The 17,307-nt window shown below is 40.8% G+C and overlaps 1 protein-coding gene across 1 annotated transcript in view; it reads left to right on the top strand.

The window, feature by feature from the left end:
* Positions 1 to 8,973: 8,973 nt before the first annotated feature.
* LOC104164127 (arf-GAP with GTPase, ANK repeat and PH domain-containing protein 1-like) overlaps positions 8,974 to 17,307 on the top strand; it is a gene marked incomplete at both ends in the record, with an annotated part of 39,741 nt that continues 31,407 nt past the window's right edge. Inside the window, one exon of the mRNA XM_009703363.1 lies at positions 8,974 to 9,101. Within this exon, the coding sequence (XP_009701665.1) occupies positions 8,974 to 9,101 (128 nt within the window). The remainder of the gene's footprint in view (positions 9,102 to 17,307) is intronic.

A 17,307-nucleotide genomic window follows, 5' to 3' on the forward strand; every position in this document is an offset into this window, starting at 1 on the left:
TACAGCCTGCAGGGAGAAGTGACGCTGTCATTGGCAGCAGTGCGTGTTTGGGAAGGGAAAGCAGGAATATTTACTGCTTGGTTTTCAGTGGTGTGACATTGTGGTGGAGATGCCTTTTGTTCTTAGCCAACTATTTTAATAGCACGTTACCTTTTGACTTGCCAGCTGAAATTGTTGCATTTGCTTTGGCATTGGCCTTGTTTAATACCGTATCTCCTGCAGTTTGTCTTTATTGAAATCCCTGTTTTCATTATTTGACTCTTTTGAACCTGCAAAAGCAGGTAGTTTCATACAGCAGAAATAGAGTAACAACTTAAAATGCATACAGTGCTTTAAACATCGGCCTGCTTAACGTCTTCTCGCTGGGGAAGAAGCAGGTCTCGCATTGGTAACCAGAAGGCTGTGTTGAGACGCTTTGCTTTCTAGATTGTGCATAGGTGCTTGAGAAGTGCAGGGAGATAATACAAGAGTGAAAGCCATCTGGTTTGTGTGACTACCCAGCACTTCAAAGTAGAGTGTGTTTTAGTCACGTAGTAAAAATGCAGGTACCATGTACATATGTAATCACATTCTTTTAAGAAGTAAGGATTTGTTAGCCAAGCACTTTGTCCTGTAAGACTTTCTAATGCTTTTGGTGCCTGACAGTATAGATATTTTCTTTTTTTTTTTTTTTTTTTTTTTGGTCAGTACGTTTTTTTTTTTTTTTTTCTGGGGATAGCTTGACTCTTTTCTTGCTGTGCGGGTCAGAGGTAAGTACCTGCACACTTCGTTTTCCTACCCTTGTTGGTCATGCCATAAAGTGAAACAGGTTATCCTGGCAAATGCCACCATAGTCTGTTAGGGCGTTAAGTGGCTTTGTGTTCAGTGCAGAGTAACTCCTCATCTCTACAGGTACAGCTTTACAGCACGCTGTTTCTACAGGGGAAAAATAAGTTAAGAAATATCTGGCTATATGTTGTGCTTATACCAACTGCTTGTTGGACCGTGGTTTAAACAGGATCACTGGAAAGACCTGGGTTAAAAAGTTCTTAAGCTGATTTTCCTGCTAGATAGTGGCATCTCGTGCAACCACATACTATGTTGTGTACTGGTTTTGTGTGATTTAGCTGTATGTATGGCATGCTTGCACACAAGAATACCGTGTTAAATCGACTGCTGATAACTTTACATGGAACAGATCAGTCCTTGTTGGAAAGAACTGAAACAGGAAAGAGTTCTGAGGATGAGACTTAGTTTTGTTTGTTTTTTTTTTAATATGTTGACCTGTCATGTGGGGGGTCCCTTGACAGAAATAACCCCCTCAGCAGGAGAGGGAGGTGCATGTTTGTCCTGGTACAGAGCACTACTGTGATGATGCCGCTGTGCTGTGTGCAGATCCCTGAAGCCTCCCCTGCCCTGGAACGGCGGGTCGGCCTACAAACATGGCAAGAAGTTCCCTTTAACACAGTTGTGATTTTTATTTTTAATTTGTTCTTTATTTTTTTTAAGTCTAGTTGTTGAAAATATTCGGTTTGTATTGACAACACCTTTAGGACACATGCAAATACATACTGGCTTTTTTTTCCCCTCCTGGAAAGTAGGTTGAGAAATTGCTAGATCGAAAGCCAAATACTGTAGGTGCCCAGTACTCATTTCTGTATTACAGCTGGCACGTGGTATGCCAAGCTCTCTTTCTAAACAGAGAAGTATTAAAGTTGTTTAGCTTAAAAAATGGATTGAATTGAAAATAACAGGCACAGTGGCCTTAATAGTGGATACTTGATGTTTCCCATTCAAAAGCATTTTCGTTAGTACTTGCTTTTGTAGTTATTAGTGCTTCACTTGTAATATGTAATTGTGGAATAAATGAATAAATTCATTTTTACTGAACACTTACTTATTGTAAACATGGAATATTAAGCCAAAATGCAGCTGCTGCAAAAACGTAAGCTGCTATATATCTTACTTTCCCACAGTGTGTTTTCCTTAGGCAAGACTTTTCACGTGAAGAAAGTAAACGGTCATCAGCAGGGCTTAGGAGAAGAAGCAAATTATTTTTGTTCATCTGATGAACGATGATTTTGTTGATGTATCAGTTATACTGGTTGTGCTTCTTCCACTTTCCCTCTCCTTCTGTTGGGGTTAGTGGGATTTTTTAGCAACCAGGACTTACGCAGGAATTAGTTAAGGTATATCTAACGGTATTTATGACCTGATGTTCATATTGTTGGCTGGAGATGCTAGCGGGGATACTTTCTGCTGTATTAGTTTCTCTGTTCTGTAGGAATTACAGCAGTGAAGTGTGGTAACCACTACTGATACTATAAAATACTTTTTAAAAGCAAGGATTAGTCAATGGAAATATTAGTTTATCAACAAGAATGAGGCAGCGACAAGAAAATCTTTGAAGTGTGGAACATGGAAAAAAGGTTCGCTCCGCACGTTGTTGAGAGCAGCTTGCAGAAGCTCTTTAGCTGCTGTATGCCCAGACACTGAGTGATGGGATGAGCCCAAGGACCTGCAACCTCGGTGGGACGCATCTTCTAACCACACCGGATACCCAGCCAGGGAGGGAGCAAGTGAGGAGCCCGTCAGCTCCGGGAGGGACACTGGCAGTGCAGGGTCAAACTGGATGATGGGGTTCCCCGTTGTCCTCTCGCTTGGTGTCCAAAACCAGAAGGTGACAAATTTTCTGATGTTTCTGAGGCTGGTTCCCTTCCTTGCAGTTTTAAGCACTAAGTGAATATTTTTGACCTTGTGCTTGTGTAAAATTCACTTTCCACAATTTTTATCATTTAAACAGAGAATCAAACTTCTTAAGTAAGCCTCATGATGAAACGTTAATTTTCTCATATTTAAAAATATCACTGTAGCCTTTGACTTTACCGTGAGAGCATGCCCTTTTCAAAGATGCAGTACAGTGCATATATCGCTTAGCTTTCCTTATAAATCATCATCTTACCAAGCACCTTGCTTAGCACCAGCTGCAGTAAGGTTAATAGTCCATGCGTTTTGTAGCCAGAGATCTCTGGATGGCCTGTAAAAGCATCAAATCAGTAACAAAAGCATCAAAACAGTAACAGTAGAGTGTTACTCTAACCCATAAGTTTGCAAAAAGAATTAAAATTTGTCATAGGATTTCAAAAAACCAACAGTCATTTTCAGAGACCTGGCTCTTCGTGTTAGCAAGAGCGTTTGGGTTTTGTTTAAAACTAATTCTTCAGCTTTTACAGATCGCTAATGGGTGATGTGAATTGAACAGAGACTTTCCGCAAAGGTACAATGTTGTTTGTCATTCCAAGTGATCTGTGAGTATGAGGGGAGCGTTATTTTAAGAGGAAAGGTAATATTTGTGTAAACTTTCAGGTTTGTTTTTTTTTTTCCCCTGAGCAGTTAAAATAGATATTCATGAGTGTTTGTCCCTTCTGTTGTTTTTCAGTCAGCCGTGAGCATTCTGACTTCAGCTAAAAGCTATTTTCTGTCTGTCAATAAGTGAAAGAAAATTTACTGCACAATTCTTGCTTTCCTGTCTTTTGCACAAAGTGGCAGGTTTTAACTGAACCCAGTGTTTACTCATACTCGGACACACAGTGGAGGTAAACGGTCTTATACATGTTTTTATGAGAAACCAATTTTGATTTAAATTAGTGGTAATTCAAGAAGACTGTTTACATCTCTTAAATACACAGTACTCTGGTCCAGTGATAACTGAGAAGAGATGTTGTCGGTGTTGTATGCCTGGACTCTTCCCTTTTCTCGTTTCAAGTGTTGTTTGATAAGAAACAATGTAAAGGGCGCAACGGTAACTCTATTCGCTGCCTTTTGGGAAAGAGCGCAGGGATTGTTGATACCTCTGGATGTTTTCCAGGACCCATCTTCAAACCGGGGAGAGATCAGGTCTCGGGCTAGATGAGGTTTCCCTAAATGCATCTATCTATTGTGCAATGCAGAGGTACCTTTGTGTTTACAGTTTTAAGAGGTACGGAGCTAGATGAGACAGTCTTACCTTGTGTCTTGAACTTCTTGTAAGGAGTATTTTCCCGCCAGGTCTTTGCCTTTCTTGTCCTTATACTTGAATGAAGCCGTGCTAATGAGATTTGAGAGACCCGGCTGCCCCCGCCAAAGCAACCTTACACTGCACAAGAAGTTGACATGTGAACAGCCCTTTGAACCAAGGAAAGACAACTCTGTCAGAGCAGTTACTCTGGCAACAGTATTTCTAATGGTGATTAGCTCCGAAACGGAGCACAAAGAGGAGTGGGTTCATTATAGAGGCACAGTTCTGGGTTTCGGGGAGAGGAGATGACCTGCTATTCCTCCTGCCAGTGAATTTAGTCCTCTGATACTCAGCCCCACGCTGTCGAGAGTGGAATAGCTTTGTTTGGTGAAAATTAACGTACGGGTAACTTTTTTCTATGTGCCGATGGAAAAATGGTGGTGGTTTGCATGCAGATCTGCTGAGCTGGAGCGCGGCAAGGTTGCTTTACAGCTCAGAGACTGTTCGACCACCGAGCTTTCCTTGCTTTGTGGTCCGGTCCTTCCAATCCACGATCCAGTGAGAAGTTGGCAGGAGCTGCTTAGGAATGAGCGGTTTGGCTAACAAAAAGTGGCGTTTGAGATGAAAGCGGCAGGGGGTGGGAAGGTTAATTTTGTTTTGGTGAGCTAGGTCAGGCATGGAAGAAGAGGCATTCAAGTCAAGAGCTTTCTCTGCAAACTTGGACGTTTTATTCATCTTGCAGACTAGGAATTTCACATGCTTTTAATTAACGAGGCCTTAAAGTGAAATATAACTTCTAGTCGTTCTGGCTTGTGAAATTAAGTTGAAATGTATAAGAAATAAGCATCAGTCTTCCCCAAAGACCAAATATTTGCTAAATATCAATTCTCCTCGTTTACAACTCTAAATATCCTTGGCATATCCCGGTTTATTTGCAGAAGAGTTCTTGACTTTGCAAATAAATGTTGTTTAGCTTTTCATACTACAGATAGATAGCTTACAATAAAAATCTCTCTGAAATTAATAGCTTAATTGAGTATATAAAAGCAGAGGGAACGCAATTGATTTTTAAAAATAGTTGAAATGCTTGTCACTATCTTGATTATTTTTTATATCTGCCCCAGATGAAGTCAGTATTCATCTGTTTTAGAAACACCTCTTGGCAAGTATACTTACATTAAATTCAGAAGTACTGAATTGTCTTTGGGATGAGATAGAACCTGAAAGCTCTGGGGCAAAAACATGTCTCCTTTCTTGCATTCTCTGCTCAGTTTATAGAACAATGTTTGTTTTAATTGTGTAACTTCCTCTGGAGTGACGTCTCAATTACAGGCACTTTAATATTAATCTGAAGGTTTTGACTGAGTAGCCTTAAATTGGTTAATGAAGTACACTGGTTGGCTTGCATTAACAGCAAAAAGATGTTTAGGTACGGCCAGAGCTTACATCAGGCGCTCCTGAAGAGCGGATATTGCTGTAGGTTTTTCGGTAGAGATCCCACCTAGGCGCTCAGCTGCCTAAGCTGTTCTGGCGGTGGTACTACCTTTTAGGAAGAAAATTTTAAATTTCATGCTTTTGGATATATTTTGATATACTCTGGCAGAGATACTCATAAATCCAGTGTGAACTTGCGTATAGTTGTAGTTGTGGAAACAAAATGTTTTAGTTTAAGGATTTTTTTTTCCTACCACCGCTGAGCATCTAATGAGTGGTTGCTTTGAGTCCCAACAAAGAGATAGTAACAGAATCGGGGTTTGGGCTGAACAAGCGATATAGCATGGCTGTTCTCTGGATCTGCTGTTAGTTCTTATAATTATGGTGTATTTCTCTCTTGCTACACAACCATTTAACTGTGGGGTTTTTTTCCTCCCTAACTACTGTGTCTGAAGATGTCAGCAGCAGGAGTTAGCAGATCTGTGGGGTTTTCAGTGCCAGCCATTTTAAGTTTTGTGTATTTCAGGGCTTTCTTCTCTGGAATAGAAGATGTAGAAAATGTGAATTTGCGGCAGAACTGCTGAGGAGATACGTGCTTGAACCCCTTTTATTGACTTCTGATGGGCAAGATTTAGGTTTCATCTCTTCTCTCAAGGTAGCTTCAGAAGGAGCACAGTAGGTCTTTTGGCAGTCCAGCGATTGCCCCACAGATGATCAGTCACCTCTTTCATATGTTGCAAACTTTGAAGGGTCAGAGTACTCCTTTAGGTACTTCTGAAGCTCGTATCACCATCGTATCCAAGGGCAAGTAGCCCTGAGCACTTGAATATGGAATGCAATCTAATTATGGAGTGACAGCTACATGACTGCAATGAAAGAAGCAAAAACTGTTTGGTGTCTCAAAGGAGAGCAGGTTGCCTAATGAAGAGAGGGGAGAGGCAGGAGGAATCGTGCTCTGGCGGGGGATGTTAGGCTTGTTGCCGAAATGGAGGGGGAATTGGGAAGGTTTGGCAGCTCAGAAGGGGATTTCCATTAGGGGGGAAATCATTTTTCGAACAGAGGGAAGAGCTAAGAAATTTGAGGCTAAGAATGGTCTATTCTAGAATTTGTAGCACCATTTTAAGTGGGTAACATGAGACCTTCTGCTGCAACTTTACCATTTTTACAGTGCACGGGATAAATTACCCTTTGTGCTGCTCTGTGTAAGGTTGAGTTTCCAGCTGCTTTGTGGATTACTTTTTGCATCTCTACAGTAACACTTTGTGCTTTTTTGCTTTCTAAAATTTTTTTTTTCTAGTCTCTGCTTTTGAACTGCTTAGCTGTCATTCAGGTCGTGCATCTGAGTATGTGAGTTCAGACTGTCTTGGTGGTTTTTTTTTTTCCCTTATGCCATCCTAGAGTGATAATTTGGCAAGACTGCATTATGTATGTTAATGTGATGCTATGAACGCACCTATATTCACATTGAAGGAAAGAGGTAAATATTTTCCTTGACTAATTACCTCTCTCATGTGAGAGCAACAGCTTTTGCTGAGAAGGTAGTTTTCATTCATGTGTGGTTTTAATTCAGTTTTGGTCTTAATTTAGGTCCCTACCACATATGATGAAGACAAATCCATGTGCGTATGTTAAAATCTGACCTTCGGTTCGCTCTCTGCATTCACTAATGTGTTTTAAAATATTTTAATATATGGCTTTCCAGGCTCCAGATCAATAAACCAATGGGTCTGAAATGACGGAGTGCTACGATATTCCTCTGTAATTTAAACATGATTAGCTGATGAAGGTTATGATCAATATGCCAGGGGAAGATAAATTAATTGATATCATCCTTTCAGGATGATAAGAAGCCTATTGGAGGTGGGATGTAACTAATGAAGCTGCTGCTTCATATATATGAGCCATTTTTTATACAATGTATTCTCACTAAATCATGGTTATGCCATCATTCATTTACATGAAAAACATAAGCCACAGACCAGTTTGTTATTAAGATTGCATTCATTTGCGAAGAAATTGTATGCTTACGCTGCTAAACAATATCTCTGCCTGTGTTATAACGTATTGAGGAAAAATAATCTTGGAATTTACATAAATATCTTTTTATATTTTCTCAACAAGACAGATTGAATGCTGTTAGTTTAATTACAACAAGTTTCTGCGCGACTTTTTAAGGAGACACCAATAATTGCTGCCGTTCTGCCTCACCGACTGGTTTTGGTGGAGGCTGTGCGAGTGACTACGGGCTCCTTTGCACAAGTTTCGGAAAGTGCTTCACTTCACAGAGAATACTGCACGCAAGGAAGCTCAATTTAGTTAGGAGTAGTTTTGATTAGCCACTACAGTAGTCTCTGTTTCTGAAGACTGAAATATTGTTTTTTAATTTGTGACGCAAAAGGTAGGCAACAAATGAACTGTAAAGGATTTTATTTTAAGTATTTTATGACCTGAAAAGAGCTCTTTACGAAGGCCTTAGCTGAATAGGGGAATGAGCTGAAGTTCCAGTGTATCACAGCATGAATTTCTGAAATCATTTAACTTTTTAAATTGAAAAATTGTAGAAGAGGTATGGAAGCTGCTGTGTTTCACATCAGCTCTGTCTCCATTTTTTGTTATGAGTCTGCTAAGCTGTATATAGAGATGTTAATGACTCTGATCCCTGTATCCGTTTGATAAACTCTGCTTTTCTTTACATGGTGGAGAAAATTTCTTAATGAATTGCAAAATAAATTTGGCATTTTTCCAGCTGTGCTCATGCTGCTAAGTAATAAAAGTTAAAACTAATTCATAATATAGCTTCTTTCCATAATGAGTTTGAATAAGTTGTGTGGCACCCGTAATCCAGATATTTTATGTCAGGAACACTTTATTAGTTTTGTTGTTCCGATTATCATTTGTTTCAAACACTTTAAACTCATGGTTTCCAAAACAGATTGTCCTGATGTAGTGACCGATAATTAAGAAAAGTCCACCTTATTCCTCAGCAGCAGAGAGTACACACCTTCTTGTAAACTAAACCTGCTGGGACTGGCAGTGAGAGCTTTCCTAATGAACTGTCGTTCTGTGGTGTAGGATGCCTTCCAGGATCATGCTAGAAATAACACCGAGGTGCCCTTGAACTAGATTGTTAGCCCAGTGTTGCTTGTACGTATTTTCTGTCTGCAAGGAGAACATCCTAAAGAAGCATGGAAAATGAGCACAGCCATAAGCTTTGTTAGTGTGGTATTATAAGCATATAACAGACTTGTTATAGCTTTCCCATACTGCTTTTTGTAATTTGTACACCTGCCTTTTCCCCTTTCTGTTTGGATGTTACTGTTTCTCTGCTGCTCACCTGGTGGAGTGAGAGTTCTGGGGCAATTTCATCCATGTGGGGAACAGAGCATGTTCTGGAAAACCAGCATCTGTTGTCTTAACTGGATGTATTGCAATCGATTTTTGGAGCAGGCTATGGCAGTGGAAAACCCTGGTGTAGTGTATTGTGTGTTCTCTGTATTTTTGACATAGCGTATTTTCCAGTGCGTACTGTAGCTTACCTGCCGGTATGTTTTGTTTTTCTTTAGTTGCTCAGAAGATCGTTGCAACAAGGAAGAAACAGCAGCTCTCAATTGGACCCTGCAAATCTCTACCAAACTCTCCGAGCCACTCATCCGTGTGTTCTGCCCAGGTTTCTGCCATACATATCAGCCAGGTACAGACTATAATGCATGCTTACTTGAAAAAGGAACTGATAGGTTGCTTTTTATCTAATGTATTAAATGCCAGTGCTCTTTTGCTGCTTGATAGGTAGTTGCCATTTTTTTAAAGGTATCAGTGATCTGTAGTTTGAAGCAAATTTTTTTTTTTATTTAATTGGCTTGACTTTGTTTCAAGAAACTGCTGCAGTAAAATAATTTGGCTTTAAAGCCATCTTTGATCATACTGATTTATGCCCAGCAGCCTGCTGTTCCGAGTAGACCAATTGTTACAATAGCAGGATTTGCTGTACTGTGTTTTAAAATTACCTCGCTATGTTTTTGGTTATTGTTCTCATTCAGCTGTGTGCTGGGCGATAATAGCTGGTGTATCTCAGTGGTTAGCGTGCTAGCATTTTACGTTGGTGGGCACTGTGCGCAGTTGTAATTGCCTGTCTCTGTTATGCTCAATTGAAATGAATCCCCCTTAATGACACAGCGATAAATGTTGCAATTGACTTGTAGATACTACGAGTAAAAACAAAACAAAATGCTGCCTTAATGTATGGCAGGAAAGTCTGGTGGCCTTGATGGTATTTTTGGAAACAAGCGTTTAATACCAAAATTTTCAAACTTGCACAATTTTTACCCACATACATTAACAGACTCTCCTGTATTTCCGTTGTGATATCCTTCCTCAGTATCTTTTTCTAGTGTCGAGTGATAGTCTCTGTGTACATTCGCAGTTAGGATGTATATAAGCTCTGTCATTCAGACCCAAGACCTTTGGGGCCAGGCAGATTGTGTTCCTGCTGTGCGCTCTCGCTCTCGGCAGACGGATGTATAGGGCCATCATTTTGACCCTTAGAGGCTGTGGCCAGAGCTGTGGCCTGGTTTCCTGATTGCCGCTGTAGCGGTCTGAGATGTCTGATATTCACTAGCTCTGCTGGCGTGCTTCAGTCTAAACTCAATAATAAGCCAATGATGTCTTCTAAGGTTATGTTGCAGTCTTGAGCCACCCATGTGAGGTTTTGCTTTATCTGTAGACCTTTTCTCCCACACTGAGAGTGTCTGCTTGTTGGCAAAAAGCAGTATAGTGAAGAAGTGTTCTATCTTTGGGGAAAAGGTTTTATCTTTGTTGTTGTTGTTATTTTTTTCCCCTTTAATTTGACACATTACTGTCTTCTGAAAGCACTCTGTTTAGATGTATCTCACAGGATGAAGGCTCTGGTGGTTCTGTGGTCATAGTGACTGGTCGTCTTCTGTGCCCTGGTGGAAACTTCCACCACTGGGTTAACTCTAAAGGTGCAGATGCCAGTTTAGTCTTAGGAGTTCTTTGCTGTGAGATGTTCTGCCTTGAGCGGAGTCCAGATACTGACCTCAGACTGACTCTCGCTTCTCCTGGTTACGCCAAAAGAAAATGCTGAAGTTCAGACCCCTCTTTCTAAAGCAGGTGCTAAGGTATGTGGTTCTGGAGAGCCCTGGCACCTTCTGGTGAAGTACAAGTTCCTTGTATGGAAGAGGTTCTCCCCTTTCTTGTCGTATGTGACATTGACCAAGTTTCCTCAGCCACTCTCTTTGACCAGTTCATTACCACAAGCACTTGAAACTAACCCTGTGTGTTAAATGTGTTTCTTCCAAACAATTTCCTCCAGGCAGTTAGGTATGTGCATGCTTTTGGACTGAGAGGAATTATGCTGCTTGTCGGGTCCTGTTCGGTGGTGAAAGAGGAAACGTGATGTCACAGAAATGCAGAGAACGAATGACACCATTTCCAGTACTGACCTAACTATTGGATCCAAGAATGACCTAGTTTACTTAGTCTGCTGATGACTGTATAGTTTTTCGAGACTTTCTAAGGAGGAGAGATGATGCTTTGTACAACCCAATCTTAGCCCGCTGCGTGTCTCTGTTCTGCATTGTCTTAAAGCAGTTGCGGTCACCCTTCTTGTTAATTAAGCTTGATGAAAAATGTCAGCTATCTTGGTTCTCGCCAGTTTCCTACCCAAGTCTAGTTTGGAGGCCAACGGCAAATCCCAAATTCTAGACACCTACACAGCAAACTTCTTCACAGTAATAAGGACTGTTTGGGAAAATCAAGACAAGGTAACTTTTGTGATAAGAATTCCTACAATCTGTGTCAATACAAATGACGTAATATTCTTTACTGCCTTTACCAACTGGCATAATTATCTAATGGGGCACTGGCAACACCAGTCAAAGATGTCTGTCTTCTGAGACTGATGTCATGCCTAAAAGTACAGGCCATAAATCTGTTTGATGTCTTGTCGCCTTTGTGCTACACTTAAAGGCAGTACGACTTTGTTTAAGGAAAAGAAGCTGAATCCTTGTCCTAGACTTAAAAGAACTTTGCAACTGCAATTCCAAGTTTAAGATGATGTGGGGGAAGATTTACCATCTCTGATCTTGGCTGGAAGACTGTCTGGTGTCTTGCCCTTTAGAACATCTCTTTTGACGTAATGATGTTTCACTGAAGATTTCCTCCGTGAATCAAAAGTGTTGTCGTTACAGTGCCCTGCCACTTGCATTCTCCACAGCAGTGAAGGCCTTCAGAAGTGGTGGTTACACAGATCACTTCAGATAAAGTGAGATATTGTTCCTTCTCTGGTTGTATCACTGTGCTGATCTAACTACTGCAAACTTTCCAGATGACTTTGCAGTCAAGACCTTAAGCTTTAGAGAAAGGAAAAAAGAAAAAAAAATAAAATGTCGCCTTACCCAGTCTCATCCTTAGCATACCCTGGGGGAAATTCTGAGGCTTAATGCCAACAAGGGCTTCTCCACCCAGTAGATTCAGTTTTCAAAGAGTGAAACACTTATTTGTGTGTTTGGATGCCCATCTATACTCATGTCCAGTAGTCTGAAGTGGTGAACACCTAGGTAACATCCTCTTCCAGAAAATGTTCTCAGGTATGTCTGCACTTATGCACTTATGTACTTATGTATTTCCCGAGACTTGTTCCACAGGATGCGATGCTTCCTATTCCAGTGACAAAATCCACTGGTGTTTGCAGCAGGCGCTGCTTCTGTTTTCCTTCTTTGACTTTTTGTTTATAGTGCATGTACATCAGTCAAGGTGAGGGTTTTACTTGGAAACCTTTGATAACCAGAGTCAATAACGCTTGGTGCAAGTACTTCACGTAGATATGTTGGCTTTCAGGGCAGCACAGAATGCATGCAAAGAATTTTATTCTCAAATCCGAGGATATCAGTCACGATTCGTGATGGACAGAACTATTGTATACTCTGTCAACAAGAAGGATGGTGCAATATCAGTTATATTCTGCTAAGAAGCAATTAATCTGTCTGATGCATTGAGAAGTACTTCAGTCAGCAGCTCGCCTTCTGGTTTTTCTGAACACCTCAAGAGGTAGTCTGAGTTGTTTTGAGAGGAAGCAGTGGTGTTCAGTGTATTGGAGGCCTCTTATCAGCCACACGGCATCTCGGGATAGGTCTTTTTTACTTTGGCCATTAACAAGAGACACACACCGGTGGAGTGCAGACCAGCCACTTCTGTATTTGGTGTCCTCCCCATCTCTATCCTGCCGTTCATTCCCGCTACCTCCTGTCCCTTGTCGGTCTTTCTAGGCCTGATACACTTGTAGACCATGCTAAATCTTATTTCAAAATAGCATGAGTTCCCCTTACATCACAAAACCACATAGGCATTCCTTTTCCCTAAACTCATTCTGGTACTGAAGGAGTTACTTGTCTTTACACCTGACATACCAGGAAGGCATTTCAGGGATAATAACTTAAAAGAATAGTGGCACTATCCAATGATTCCAAAGGGCTCTCTTCTTAGGGATAATAACTTACAAGAATAGTGCCGCTATCCAATGATTCCAAAGGGCTCTCTTCTCTGGCCAGACCTTGAAAGTGGAGATCATCTTGTTCCAGAAACCTTGAGGCTGCTCGAGTGGACACCTGCCTTTGGTCCTCAGTCCATTCCACCTGAGCTTGAGATGCATCGGAAATCGGTTTGAAGTAGCCCTGTGCTGGATAACCTGTCGAATAGTTACCTGGAGCTGGGCCTGTTTTTAAGTTTACACTGTTGTAAAAAAATCTGAAAATCCCGTGGCATGAAGCCTGTAGTTGCTGGTGGTGTGAAGGACTTTGGGCCTCTCTTCAGACAAACTGATGATGTGGCGATTCCAGCTAGGAGACCCCAGGGATGTGAGCTTACTAGTGGACTATGGTTTTGAAGGTAAAAATGAAAAGATTATTTACCAGTGACTCTACTTCCTTGAAATCTGTAGTCTGCGTGTATTTTCACGCTTGCTGTCTTTCCTGGATTTCAGCTGTTAATGTTGTGCTGTGAGAGGGGATTGAAACGGCACCATGTTTCCATGTCTGCCTGTACTACATGTATTCTGCCGTGACAGAGCGTGACTTTAGACATCACGCCTTCCATGCTCTGAATTTAAAAATATTACCTGAGTGAGTAGTGAGCAGTCAAGTCAGCCACAAAATCGTTACACATGTGGACTGCAGTGCAAAGAAATGTGTTTGCTGGTCAGCAGTGTCACTCTCGTAGGAGATTTGCATTATACCTGAGAAAGGTATGGAGCCTAACGTACATCTTAGTAAACTGCAGCTCAGGTATGGCTAGCACACAAGCTTTCTCCCTACTACCTGCTGCAAATCTGTAAAGATGCATTATTTATGCTTGCACCATGCCTCCGTAAAGTTTGTACTACAACATGATTGTCTAAATATGTAAATTAAACTATTAAAAGCAAAGTGCAGTCAGCTTAATCATCCGTTATTTTACTGTATATGAGACCTGATTATGGATAAGCACTAAACAGTAGGGTACGATTATCTTTTTTATAGTGGGTGTCATTTGGGATGAAATATTCCATTGTGTTATTTTGGGCGCTTGAATAAAGAAGAGACTACATTGCTTAACTAGCTTTTCCTTCTGCTTTTTCATGTAATTGCAAAAGGAAAACTACAATCAGAGAAGTGAAAACAGTATTTAATACCATTGCAACATGCATCATAATCCTTTGGTATTTACCGGGTTATTTCTAAGCGATCTCTAATGTTTATTTAAAATACGCATTTTATATATGTGCGTATGTATTCCCCTTTGTTCATGTGCATAGTTTCACACACAGTGTACATGTATATGGAAGTGCATTTTCCAGGACTCAAAATGGTAAAACTCGGTGCATCTGTCGGTGTACTTCTTCCTCCTTTCTTTGCCTTCACAGGACCACAGTTACGTTCCTGTGTTAGTTTTTGTTACGCCTGTTGTTACCTTTTCCTTTCTAAGGTCTCTTAAACTTCAAACTCGGACTTGATCTTCTCTTAGATTTTCCAGTTCATAATGCAGTTGCTGCCACTGTATTTTTGAAGCATGTTGTCACGTTTGGTTAATTAAATGTTATTAGTGATTTCATTGAGATGACTTTTTCTGAACGTGCCAGCTTAGTTTGTCTTTGGAAGTTGTCTTCAGATTCTCTTGCTGCTCTTTGATTTGTCTCTTAGGACAGATCTGCTCTTTCCTCTACCTTGCTGTTACAATGAGGAAAAAAGCAAAAGCTCCTGAGATGGACAAGTTCTAATATGTGCCAAAGGATGAGGTTAAATTGCTAAATAGGGGAAAATAATTCAATTATTACAAGACAATTTGATCTTGCTGTGGAGAGTTAGACTTACTGAAATCTCCCGAGTCATTTATCTGGACCTGGATTTGAAACCTGCTGTCAAATTTGTATTCCACGGCAGCATGCTTGAAGCTTTCTGGCTTTTGCTGAGGCAACGACTAAACAGTTCCCTCCTTGATCTGTCTTCGAATGTGTGGCCGTATATCACCAAAATCGCTTGAATAAATTGGACTCCCACCTATACTGTTTTCAGATGAAAGCCTGAGATAATATGACTTTCAAGAGAAAAATTAGATGCAAGTGGGCAAAGAAAAATGTGTCCCGACTAAAGAATTTTTCCATGAGGCTTCTGTGTTTCTACAGAAATACGCTTTTTCCCTGCTTTCCCCGAGAACAGAAGGTGCAGACACCAAATGCATTCTGTCATAGGGTATGTAACCTGCGCTTTTGATCAAGGCTTGCTTTATTCCAACTCTTCCCAGGCTCCCTGAAGCTCTGGCAATCTCTTGCCTGTTTTAGAAGCTGGACCTGCTGCCTTCCTTTTCTCCTCGAGCAGTGGTTAGAGGTGATTTTTCTGGAGGGCATCCTGGTGTATCTAGAGAGCAGAAAAAAAAAATATTCTGTTTATATCGGATTATTTGTCATGATGAAAAAAATCAGCTTTACTCTTCCTATGCTCTCACTTAGTGGTTTGCCCTGACATTTGTACTATGTAAGCTTTATGAATCATTTGGCAATACCAGATAATTTATATAAGATACAAGGTGCCTTTGTGTACACCTTTGTGTAAGTGGCCAGTCAGGAGGGTGGCCCTTGCAAATACAAGGGTAAGTCCAACCTTTTCTTAATGCAGGTCACTGCTAAGCTCCTGTCATGCCAGGTAAATTACTCACTGGTTTGTTTACTAAAGAAATCTGAAATATGTAAAAGCTTTGAAAATGTGCGATTTGACTTGATTCAATCCTTTTCCTGCACAGCACTGTGGATATTGTATGTGAAGTTGGCTTTGGTTTTGTTTTTATATAGGCTTTAATGCTTTCATTGGCAGGGTCTGCCATTGAGTTAACTTCATTGAATGGACCTGTTTGGTCAAGTCATGCCAGGTTGATAGCTTCATCTGAGTTGTTCTTGTCTGGTAACAGCGTAGTGACAATATTCTGCTAAATTTGTGCTTGCTGCCATGACCCTGAGTTTTTTACAGCATCAGTCTATGTGGCAACAAAGCTAGAAGCCTGTGTAGATACTGAAAGTATACATTTCTGTAAATGGAGCATTGACCATGGACACAAGGTGCGTTCTAGAAATAACGTATCCCCGAAATGAAAGACTTTCAGGGTTTTCGCTAATGGTGTGCTGAAGTTCATTGACCACGATCAGGCTGTGTATCTTCCTAGCAGGAAAGAAAGTCAAGGTTGTACTGTGTATGTCCAGAAGTGGAGCATGTTAAAGAATGGGCATGCTGCCTTAATGAGGATGGGAAAATCTGTCACCCGAGAAAGCCAAACAGGGATGTATCTGTGTAAATGGTTCTGCTGAAGCTAATAGTTTCCCTACCTAGAGTCATTTGATTGACCTCCATCTCTGTTGCCACGACTCTGGTTAGAGCAGTGACTCAGAAATGGCCCTTTATGCTGACATCTCAGGTATGTCCAAGTCTTGAGAGCAGCTTAGTGGAAAAACTTGATTGAAAAGGTAATGTTAAGCTGTGTAAAGTCCCAGTGGGTATTAGAGTGCTTATTTGATTGTTTTTGACTGTCACAAATTTGTCCAGTTTGTCTACAGTCAGCAAATGGGTTTACATCTGATGCGTGTTGGGTTGCATGTGCTGTGAGGAGTATTGTTCTTCAGATTCACTGACTTGATTTTTATGGCTTGGGACAAACGTTAAGTTCTGTGAATTATAGTTATTGCCACGTGTCCTAAATTCTGTACTTCACTCCAGTGAGCTTGTTATTAAATGCTTGCATACCAATGGCAGGAAACTGCTCTCTTCAGTCTTAATACAGCAAAGTCCCTAGAATCCTATTTGGTGCAAGCAAACCACCCGACAGAGACCACTCGCCACCTTTTGTTTCCTTCAGCAGTGCCTTAGGTTCAGTTGTTACTAAGAATATGGTTTCCAAGCGCTTGTCTGGTTGCGTTTTTCATTGCTCCTGTCTGCGCAGGCTGTAACTTGGAAGTCACGTCTGAGCTTTTTCTTGTCAGACCCATTCTCTCCATTGAGGTGTTTCAGAGCAGCCATATAGTTTTATACGTTTGCTAGTTATTGGCACCCTCAGTAGGAGCTGGAGCTTGTTCAGTATTGATAGCCACGCTTTTATTCTGTGGAAACCTAGAAGTTTTCCACTTTTAAGTCTTTTATTGAAATAGATCATTTTTTTTTTCCAGCCAGTGAATTTGACATAGCTTATTTTGAAACCACCTCAGAATTTTATTTACAAAGCTGGAAATCCAGTGGGGTTAGTACGTGTGAAGAGAAACATTGCCTGCAGGACTTCTTTTGTAGAAGTTGTCTCTATAGGAAGATTTGTCTTTGGGGACTAGAATGCCCAACATACATGTGTTTTCCTTTAGGAGTTACTCCTGG

The sequence above is a fragment of the Cariama cristata genome, unplaced genomic scaffold (assembly GCF_000690535.1).
Source record: "Cariama cristata isolate BGI_N322 unplaced genomic scaffold, ASM69053v1 scaffold8057, whole genome shotgun sequence".
NCBI classification, from domain to species: Eukaryota; Metazoa; Chordata; class Aves; order Cariamiformes; family Cariamidae; genus Cariama; species Cariama cristata.